This window comes from Schistosoma mansoni, chromosome 4 (genome assembly GCF_000237925.1).
Source record: "Schistosoma mansoni strain Puerto Rico chromosome 4, complete genome".
NCBI lineage: Eukaryota > Metazoa > Platyhelminthes > Trematoda > Strigeidida > Schistosomatidae > Schistosoma > Schistosoma mansoni.
In genome coordinates this window covers 20,609,144-20,620,874 of record NC_031498.1, presented here as the reverse complement: position 1 = coordinate 20,620,874, position 11,731 = coordinate 20,609,144, and the positions used below count along the sequence as shown (strand labels likewise).

Here is an 11,731-nt window from a genome sequence, read left to right as displayed (position 1 = left end):
TAAAAACTACTCTAGTAACTAAATCATTGACTCAGTCAGTCAGTCACAACGTAGAACTTCGTACTTACGTACATCAGTTTGTGTTGCCATACCACGTTAATACAGAGATGCAGTTGTCCATTCAAATCGCATAGTCGTAGAAGTAGCAAGAGTATAAGCAGTAATCCGAAGGATTAGGGTTTGAAAATGTTATTCAAGGAGTATAATCTAGTGAAATAAATTTGGAAAGAGATAAAAGAAAAGGATATGAAGAATTCCGAAGATTATAATTTGGCAGAACACAAAGAGTGGATGAACCTTCGCCATTGCAAACGATTTTGAGCAATGCCATTCAAGGTCTCTGACTATCGATTGATATCATCTCGCAGATCCCAACCAGGTAGTCTACACCTATCAGCATGTCTCAGTCTAATTGACAGTGACTTCATGGATTTGTGCCACGTTTTGGTCTGGCCGCCCCTAGCTTTCTTCCAACCTACTCCTACACCATAAAACATCTCGTAGATGGTTGGGCATACGTAACACGTGTCCCGGCCATCTCAACTAATGAAGTTTCACTACTTCATCAATCGATTTGCCATCCTTACCTAATACCCGTTTCCTAACAATTGCATTACTTACTCGGCGATCCCAGGATATATGAGCAATGCTTCGAAGACACCTATGATCGAAAACCAATAGTCTACGAATATCCTCTATTCTTACCAACCATTTTTCACTGCTATAAAGTAGGATGGAACGAATCGCCGAGCAGTAAACCTGTCCTTTGGTTGGTAGACGGATATCTCGTCTACGCCATAAATGACGCAATTTTACGAAAGCTAGACGAGCCCTCTATATCCGTGCTGAGATTTCGTCACATACCAGACCACAAGGGCTGATGAGACTCCCAAGATAAGTGAAGCTGTCAACACGCTCAACTACTTCACTCCCTATCATTAGTTCATGTGCCGATGCAACTCAATCCTGAAGAAATATTTTGCATTTCGAAAATATAATTGATGGTTTACAACTTCTTATACTCTAAAACTAATAATCATTTGCAACAGATTGTACTATTCATTATCCAAAAACGTTTATATGAATAGAATAACACTAGTGTGTTTGATTTTCTTTCGTTTATATCAACCGCTTATATCATTACCTACAAAAAAAAACAATTCCACAACAACTATGATACTAATCGATCAAATTTAAATGAAAAAATTTTTTTTCTAGATTTAAAGAAAAAAAATTATGAAATGTTGATTAAGAAGATAAAAAAAAACAACAAAAAAAGGGAAAGAAACTAAAGGCTAAAATGATCACAAGTTAATAATTAAAATGATCATAAATTAAGTTCAGTCAACTGAAATAGAAGATTAAGAATTTTTTAAAAAAAAGAAAAAGAAAAAAGGAAAAGGAAAAAAAGAAAAGAGAAAAACATGATAAATAAAACCTTAGGGATTTTATTATTATTATTATTATAAGTTCAGGAAATAAATGAGAATAAATAATCGATTGTTTATCAATCAGCTAGAAATAATTAAAGGTATCTAGTTAAGTTTCTGTATATATAGGAAATGACTGAAACTATTATTTATCAAATGGTAATGATTGAAAAAATCCCTATCATATTGTAGTGTGGTCTACTTATATCCATATAAGTAGTATATGGTGAAGGTCAGACATAGAATGTATTTTGGCAGAAGGCCGATAAGGAAAGAACTGAAATGAAGCGCAAATGGTAGGAAAATGCATGAACAATGGAATTAGAGAAGATGAATTGATATTTATAGAAGGAACAGTGAAGATTGGGACAATTGGTTGTTAATTTGCAAAGTGACTGTTCATTGTATGGTTATCAGAATTCAGTGAGATAGTTTGTAATTTTTGCTTTAATACATTCGATTGTCCCCAACCGGCGTTCTGTTCACTACAATATTACAACACAGATTTATGAACGAATAATATTCTGTTCGATCATTCCTTATCGACGTTCTACAATTATATATATATATATCCGAAGTGGTCAGATTTAAGGTAAAGTACTGTAAGATCCATTTTGAAGGTTTTTCTGTGTGAAAATCTCTTCATGTATACATTTGCATCTTCTGATTGGTTTCTTTAGTTGTACATCTTGTTTGTCTTTTTGATGCCATTTGAGATGGTAATATCATATTTTATGACAGTTTTCTCACTTTTCTTTTGCCTTCACTGAGTTTCTATGTTCTTTCCTGAATTGTATTTATGTTGTTTTAGTTGATATTTAATCTTAGTGGCAGCTATATTGATTTTTTCCTCTTTGATTGTGTTGCTTGAGTTGACTGGGTTCGTGCATTTTGATTGTGGATTGAAGCACTTATCCAGAATCGGAAACAGTTTGTGTTATAAAGCAACAAACTATTATCTTTTGAACATATTTTTTACTTGATCTATCCAGAAAGAATAGAATAACACTTATTTTTTGGTGCGTTTGGCAATTTTCTTATATTCCTTATCAGTTTGTCTATTTATTGTTATTTAGATCGATTATTGAAGGGACAGTTATTGGTTGAATAAATGAGCGGTAATATTTGTTTAGGTTATAATGTACATTTGTATTTATAATGAAATTTAGAACCGTTATTTTCCCAAATCCCCTTGTTTTGATTTCAGCTGGGGTGTATCGCGTTTCGACAATACGGAGACAGTTATTCTTCAGCCAAACCTTAATTTGGATTTTACAAGTACATCATATAAAATGTTAGCAAGTGAATCAAGGATGGTAGTCATATAAAATAAAATAAAATTGTTAATATTTTGATTGAGATCATGAATCGGTGAGTGTTAGACCACCATCGAAAATCTTGAAGCACTGGAAGGCGTTTTCGTCAATGGTTGTCTAGCAATCATCGATTCATGATCTTAATCAAAAACTCAACAATCTCCATAACTCCTACACAGACAGTTACCATGTGTTCACCGGTGACTAGATTCATGAGGAAATTTTCAGACTTCTGGTGAGAAGCCATGACCAGTGGAGCTAATCTGTGTCAGGTAGAGACAGCTGTATACCTCAGACAGTGAAAGGTGGTCGCGGAATTTCGTGAATTAATTGGAGTTAGACAGTAATACCGTTGGATACTGGCCGCCTAAGTGGCCTACAAGTTAGGCGTTTGCGCGCGAGACCGAAGGTCCTGGGTTTGAATCATGCGTCTGGGATCGTGTGTGTGCACTGCTGAAGAGTCTCATACTAGGAGGAAACCAGCGTCCAATGCTTCCAGGTTTTCAATGATGATCTAGCACTCATCGATTCATGATCTCAGTCAAAAATTTTACAATCTTCACAACCCTACACTGAAAATCACTAATGTTTGGGTGACTAATATGTTATGTTAACTTGAATAAGCTTATAAGTTAAACGAAATCGTGAGATAAATCATCAGAATAAATATGATCGACATGGAGTGAGAGAGAGAATAATGTAATTACAAACCAGAAATTACGTAGTATGTGGAATAATATGAATTAGGCAAGAATTAGTAGATAGGGATGGACCCTGAAGAAATTCCTCAAAAAGGTTAGCAATTGTAATAATAACAACAATAATGAGTTGTGTGTTTAAGTTTAAGATAAAAAAGAACATTGACCAGATTACGTCACCATATCAAAAAATGGATTAATCACTAGTTGGACCCGAAGTTGGCCAAGGTATAAGGAACAACTGAACATATTTCTTTTGGACACAGAGGTATAGCTTTTTGATCCGAATAGGAATTGCTTCATCCGTCTGCAGGATTCTCAGTCTGACAGAATTCGGCAGACTGCAGGGTAAGCTTTCATTTCTGCTCCACCAATGTAACCATTAATGATTATATATATATATATATATATATATATATATATATATATACTGAAACTAATAATTACAGATTTCATATCAGTTTACAGGTATGGTCATCTTGATATAGACAGTAATATTAAATTTGATATAAGATTGTTTTAGGTGTTCTAGTTCAAAAATTCTTCAGGTAGTACATTTATCACAGCCGGGAACTTTTCATTCTTTTCAAGTTGACGTCCTATTGTTGTATGAACAGTGCATTTAACTTTATTTCCTGCTCTATAATGAATTGATTATGACCATCTACAACTAGAGAAAATAAAACGGAAGTAGACAGCTTGGAATAAAAGTGACAATAATTAATACGACAGGTTAATCAGGTCTACCATAATACATATGCTAGGTTATTTTATAATATAGTAATCGTGTTAGATATTACTTAAATTAGTTGAGGTTGCCAGGAACGATGATAGTGCAAAGTAACAGCAGGTAGGGAGGTTGACTGAGTGGATTCAGTAATAAAAATGACTAAACATTGAAAGTTCCTATGATCTTACTTGTGGAATAAGATACAAATACAGAACTAAGAATATTTAAAGCGTTTTCAAAGAAGTAGACATCGCTGCAGGAAAAAAAGGATTGGGGTGGTTTTGTTTCACGGATAGGTTGTAGTAAATTATTACAGAGTCTAGAAAGTTTACTGGTATAGTAATCCATACTGAGAGAAGATTTAGAATGTGATTGTTTCACTGATGACAGATTTACGGATGCTGTATCTAGGAGTTTCTGCATATCAAGTTACTTCATTTCATGTAAAAGATCTTTCGTTAAGTATTTTGAAGAAAAATATTAGATTTAATTGTCATCTCCTATTCCATAAAGGGTCGAGTCCAAGTGTATTACTTCTGAACTTATAATTTAAGGTACAGTCGGGCCCAAGAATGCGAAGTGTAGTGCGTCTCTGAACGGATTCCAACCGTAATTTATCCTTTTTGTGAATACTACTAAGAATAAAAGTCCAGTATTCTAGGAGTGGTCGAAGAAATGCCTAATACATCAGAGTACATGACTCGTTGTTGCAAAGGTTACTAATTATGCAACCGATTGGTCAAGAAACGGCTTACGCTTATCAGGGTTGGGATATACGTTACTTGTAACTTCATTTTATAGTATATATATATATATATATGAGTATAAACACATTCTTCATTCGGTTTAGTTTGTAAAATACCTTATTACTCCAAGTCATTTCATATTCAGCACTCTTCGTAATCCTCGTATCGATTATTGCTATATGGTCATTAGGGATTAGCGTCGAGAGGAAATTTTCGGAGTCCTAGTAACAAACCACGACCATTGGTACTTTACCGTGTCTGATGAGGTGAAGTACCTGTCAAAGACAACGGAAGATGAGCATGCAATATCGCGAGTTAATTAAAGTTGGACATGTAATCTATTGGATCTTGGCTCAGTTATCTAAGGATTAGGCGTTTGTTGAGAGAAGCGAAGGTCTTGAATTTGATCTCTAGTGGTGTGGTTGTGGATTTGCATTATTTAGGATCCCAGTACAAAGGTCAAAGTCTTTTCGTACCATTAATTTCAATCGTCTTAGTAATTAAGTATACGTATGTTTAACCTATCCTGTAATAAGATGCAATCTATCTGCCATCTTGAATTTCAACCTAATATCCAATAGTCGCAATCCAAATATGATTGGTTCTTTAGTAAGGTACATATTTTTTTACCATTGATGCTTACAATCCATGTGATAGTGTAGGTTAATACTAACATCTAATAATCAATACTTAAATCATGGAACTAATAGCTGAAAAATAAACAGTGTAGCAGCAGCCTCTGCATCAGTATGCCTCAACATACACAACGAGAAAAGGAAGATCCTCAAATACAACACGGAGAACACCAACCCAATCAAATTTAATGGAAAAACTTTGGAAGTGGTGGAAACATTTAGGTATCTGGGTAGCATTATCGATGAATAATGAGGATCTGATGCAGACGCAAAGGTGAAGATTGATAAAGCAAGGATAGCACTCCTACAATTGAAGAACAAATGGAACTCAAAACAACTGCCAACTAATTTCAAAGTGAGAATCTTCAATACGATCGTCAAGACAGTCCTACTGTACGGAGCTGAAACTTCCAGAACTACCACAACCATAATGAACCAATTATCTATGCATGATACTCAATATCCGTTGTTGGCCGAATACCATCGGCAATGGTATACTGTGGGAGAGAACAAACCAGTTTCCAGATGAAGAGGAAATTAAGAAAAAAACGCTTGAAGTGGATAGGACACATATTGAAGAAATCATCAAGCTGCATCAAGAAGTAGGTATTAACATGGAATTCTGAAGGTGAACAGAAAAGAGGAAGACCAGGGTACACACTGAGTCGAGAATTAGAAGCAAACATGCATAGGATGAATAGCAACTGCAGACAACTGGAAAGGATTGTTCAGGACAGAGTTTGATGAAGAATACTGGTGGTTAGCCTCTGCTCTTCCATGAGGGATAACAAGCATTGCAATAGCTGAGAAAAACAAGTTCATTTAATACTCAACATTAATTTTCTTTTCATTCAATATTTCATGATATGAACAAAGTTTCAACAACAAAACACACACACACACAAAGCTTATGTTTCATTCTACCTGGTAACAAAATAAAGCAAACAAAAAACCAATCTGAAGCCAGAAATATAAAATGACAACAGTGTTTCGCAAGCTAAATTCGTAGCCTTCTTTATAGATAAATAAAAAATCTAAAAAAAATATTTCACGTTATTTTCTTAATGATTGTAATAGGATCATTATAAACAATCCAACAATTTTCGCTAATATTTACTACCTAACTAACTAACTATATGTTTACATTTAATTCTCCTAATTTAACTAAATCGATCAATAATAGGCAATTTTGTCAATAAAACTCAAAGATATCCAGTAAAATGGGAAATTTTCAAGGTCATTTATCTGATTGGTTAATATATTTTAGTTTATCAATACGAATCATTAACCTATCAATTTTTTTGTTTTTTTAGAAAAATGAAGAAGCATGCCACTTAAGTAGTAGATTAGATCTTCATTTAAAAAAAGAATAATATTGGATGGGTTATTTGTTTTCATATATAAAGATAAATAAATGTATTCTGTAAAGATGCTTCTTATTGATGCTTCATTACCCAGTTCCTTCTTTTAAAATGATGCTTGAATATATATATTGAGTAATGTAAACCTTATCAACTATGCGGATTATTATCATGATTATTATTTCAATGGTTATTTTATATGAGATATAAAGAAATCAACTAAAATGGGTAATGAAACTAGTCAAACCTTAGAACAACAAAATATAAATAAGAATGATGATGATGTGAATCATAAACGTAGTCAATCATTACAACGTGATTTAACTAATTGTCCTATTCAAAATATATCTGATACAGGAATTTCTTCATTATTACCGAATTCCCGTAAAAGTCAGTCACAGATTTCATTAAATGAAACATTTAAAACAAATGATTATAGTCAAGATAAATCTAATTCAAAATTGATTACAGATACATCAACAACAACTGAAATAGCTTTATTAAAAACTGTACAAATGGAATTAACTGATGATGAAAAAGAACGTATACAACAAGTATTAGCTAGAGCACGTCTTATAGAAATGAATGAAGATAAACGTGTTACGTAAGTTAAATCAAAATCTTTTTTCATAGTTGGAATAGTTGATAATAATAATCATATACTTACTAGTGACTAACTTCAAGAGGTATTTCCTAGAGTTCTAGTGAGAAGCAGTAACCAGTGGAGTTCAAACCACGTCTGTCGTGAGATATCAACTCACTGAAGACAATTGGTGAATGGTTGCTCAACTTCGTGGATCAGTTGAAGTTAGACATTAACATCGTTGGATGCCGGCTCAGTGGTCTATCGATTAAGTGCTCTGGCGCGAGACTGTTAAGTCCTGGGTCTGAATCTCGCGAGGTGAGATCGTGAATGCGCACTGCTGAGGACTCCCACAATAGGACGAGTTGGCCGTCCAGTGCTTCCAGGTTTTCCATGGTGGTCTAACTTCAATTGACTCACGCTTTCAACTATGAAAATACTAAATCTCCACAAAAATCCCTTCTGATAACAAAATCTTTTTGTTTAATCAAAATGTTGGTTACTAGATTTGTGTGTAAATGATGCATAAATTACTCGTTACATAACATGTTATTGAAAATAGGATAGTTCATAAAATTGAGTATTCATAATTGAGCAGTAGACTTATGGATTGTTACATTAAAAACCAAAGTATTCTACATTTCAATGAGGATTCATTCATAATAGTCGATTGCCTAAGTAAAATTTATGTATACAAACAAAGTTTGATCAAAATTTGTTCTTGAATATGAATAAAAGTAAAATATAGTTCCTCAAGAATTGTATGAGAAATGTTAAATTATATCTGAACATTTTATGAGTCATATTGTGGTGTGTGCTACTTATGTAGACAGATATAAGTAGTGTGTAACACCAATTAAAAGTGGAATGCCTAGAAGCAGAAGGTTAAGAAGATCGTATAGAAAAGAACGGGAACAGAGAGTGATTATGGTATGAAAATGAAGGAACAAAAAACTCTGAGACAATTGATGGACATTTAACAAATGAAGTATTGAAAGTATAGTATTTACATTTTTAAAAAAATAACTCTGAAACTTTGTATTCACATATATTTGGTTGTTCCTACCAGTGTGTTCACTCACTGAGATACAAATTTTACAACTTCCATTTACTTAAATACATTTTGTATTGTTTCAGAATTCTACTATTTGTTTGCTTATTCCTACAAATAATAAATCCTTGTAAATTACTCATAGTATAAGCATTGAAAAGAAATGTAATTTGATTATATTCAGTAGTAAATAAATTTTAAATATTTTCATCTCGATGCTATTGAAAAAGACGATAACCTGTAACATGGTTCTAGATTATTTATCGTGAAATAACAGTATTTAATTATCAGCACTTGAACTTTCAAGATAGTAAATAGGATTATATAGAATTATCGTTGATGGAAGTGAAGAAACACTTATTTTTTGAGAAAAAAATAATTTTATATAGTTGAGATCATGAGTCAATTGAAGCTGGACCACCAGGAAAAACCTGGAAGCACTGGACAACCGTTTCGTCCTACTGTGAGACTCCTCAGCAAGGCGCACTCACGATCCCGCCTCGCGAGATTCAAACGCAGGACCTATCAGCCTCGCACACGAATGCTTAACCTCTAGATCACTGAGCTGGCCTTTTAAGGTGTTAATGTGTAACTTCAACCAATCCACGAAATTGAGCAACCATTCACCAGTGGTATATCGGTTAAGTGCTCGCGTGCGAGACTGATAGGTCCTGGGTTCGAATCTCACGAGGCAGGATCGTGGATGCGCCTTGCTGAGGAGTCTCACAATAAGACGAAACGGTAGTCTAGTGCTTCCAGGTTTTTCATGGTGGTCCAGGTTCAATTGAGTCATGATCTCAACTATATAAAATTACTAAAGTCTCCACAAAACCCCTTTCTAATAAAACAATAATTCACTTCACAAACCTCCTTTAGTCAAGCCTTGGACCTTTGGAAACCAAAGAATATGGGAGGGCTGTTTGTCTTAGTTAAAAATACCTGAGTTTTTAACAGTTAAAACCTTGCCGGGAATTGAACGTAGGACCATCACATCCTGAATCTAACTTCATTATCTGTAGACTATGAAATTGACATCAGTATGTTTTCATTAGAAATTTCTTTAGCTTAAGTAACTCGATGATGTAAATTATCTTTAAAAAGTGAACTGTCTCACTCTTGAAATTCAAACATTGTTAAAACACTATTTATACATACAACCTAGTTTAAATATGATTAGCTTTGGTCAATAAAATGAGTAAATTAATGGTTCACAGTAGTTAAGTTAATTTTTTAAATATTCTATTGAGTAACCTTTTGTTGCCTAGTTCTGAAATAAAAACCTGAGATCTTTTTATCACTTGATGATATCAAAGAATAATTATAATACTAATTGGTAGACATCAATAAACGTAGTAAAAGCTAAAATTATTGTACAAAGTGAATCATATATATTGATTCACTTATTGTTACTAAAAGCATACTGATCAAAACCATACTTTGCTAGCATTCTTTTCTCAATCATCAAATGATATAGGAATTTAATTTTCGTAATTTAAATCGTGGACTGGTGTTAGTTAGATCACTGCCGAGAATTAGCGATTACTTGGCAGCTGTTTCGTCAATATCATGAGACTCCTCAACACAGCAGGACATTATTTGACCTTTGAGCATGCGCGAACACTCAACGTCTAGATGAATGATAAACCAGGATCAGAAATACTGTTCAGTCATTCCTAGTTTTCATTTGTGGTTTAACTAAGATCATCGTATTTCTGAACGACACCATTTATGGTGAACCAAAAGACAAAGGAAAGTAATAAAAAGCTCTATCTTGAAGCATCTGGTCGATACTGGTCACTACATAGATAAAACTTCGGGGTTTAATCTTTCCGAACTCACTATTTGGTTGTGGAATCCGATTCTCACATATAATAGAAACCATTGTATTATACATTAAACCTAATCTTGTATAGAGAAAAAGTGTATACAACCTTTGAATCTACCCTGACCATCTGTTTACTTACTTGCTTACTTACGCCTGTTACCCCTCGTGGAGAAGCATAGATCGCCTTCTATTTAGATACAATTAAATGTTTCAAGACTTTTCTTTCCCCTTTTTTAAAAATAAGGTTCCAAAATTTGGTTCTATTACCATTTAAATTTCTAATTCTAGTCTTACGTAACCTGTTTCTTCATCATATCTAAATTTCACTACACCTATCTTATGAATTACTTATGATCAATTTCATAAATAACAAGAAACGTTAACATTCACCGTTAGATTCATATTGAACTTTCATTATGTAACTATTTGTAACATTTAACTGATTATGAAAATTCATCTTAGTCCTAATCTAAATTTTAATTTTACAAACGTTATAAACTAACTGATGAATATTTTGTTAAACTAACTTACCACCATCTTATTGAGATTGATTTTCTGTTCACTTATAAAAGATATACATTAGTTTTTAATAATTAAGTTCATGAGTCGATTAAGGCTAGACCACCATGGAAAACCTGGAAGCACTGGATGGCCGTTTCGTCCTAGTATGGGATTCCGTATCTGTTGTAGAGGCAGTTACCCATTGATCTCCTACCAGGGGGACCACTAAGCGACTTAGAATACGCAGATGACAGCCGGCTCAGTGGTCTAGAGGTATAGCGTTCTCCCAAGAGACCGAAGGTCCTGGGTTCGATTTCGGCGTGTAAGATCGTAGATGCACACTACTGAGGAGTCCCATATTAGGATGAAACGATCGTCCAATGCTTCCAGGTTTTCATCGGTTGTCTAGCTTTAATAGAATCATAAACTCAATTACTAAAAATTACTAAAATAACTACAAAAGTCAATTTTGATATACAATATCTCATTTTAATCTTTGATATACTACTTTGATCACTTATTACAATTTTATAAATCATTCACCATTTTTAGTAATGCTGATTAACTCATCTCATTTAATTGGAATTCATCTTGTCACCAACCATAAAAGATGGATGATGTAAATATAGAGCTGACGATAATTACAACATGGAAAATTAGGAATAAATATTTCTTTGAATAAGTTCCTTTTCTTCCTACCTGTTTCAATAGACATTTTCTAATTTACTCGTTTTTTAGACCGTTATCTGTGTTTGTTTCAATTTTTCGGATAATATTTTGTATGACTTAAAGGCTTTTTTTTAATTTGTGGAAAGAATTTTTGACAGATTGAGATCAGTCGAAGTGCAGTTAGAT

General features: G+C 33.5%; 1 protein-coding gene across 1 annotated transcript; it reads left to right on the top strand.

Moving 5' to 3' along the window:
- Positions 1-7,140: 7,140 nt before the first annotated feature.
- On the top strand, positions 7,141-7,524 carry Smp_165370 (hypothetical protein; the record flags this gene model as incomplete). Its single annotated transcript, XM_018797148.1, has 1 exon — positions 7,141-7,524. The coding sequence occupies one exon, from the start codon at positions 7,141-7,143 to the stop codon at positions 7,522-7,524; it is 384 nt and encodes a 127-aa protein (XP_018652219.1).
- Positions 7,525-11,731: the final 4,207 nt, after the last annotated feature.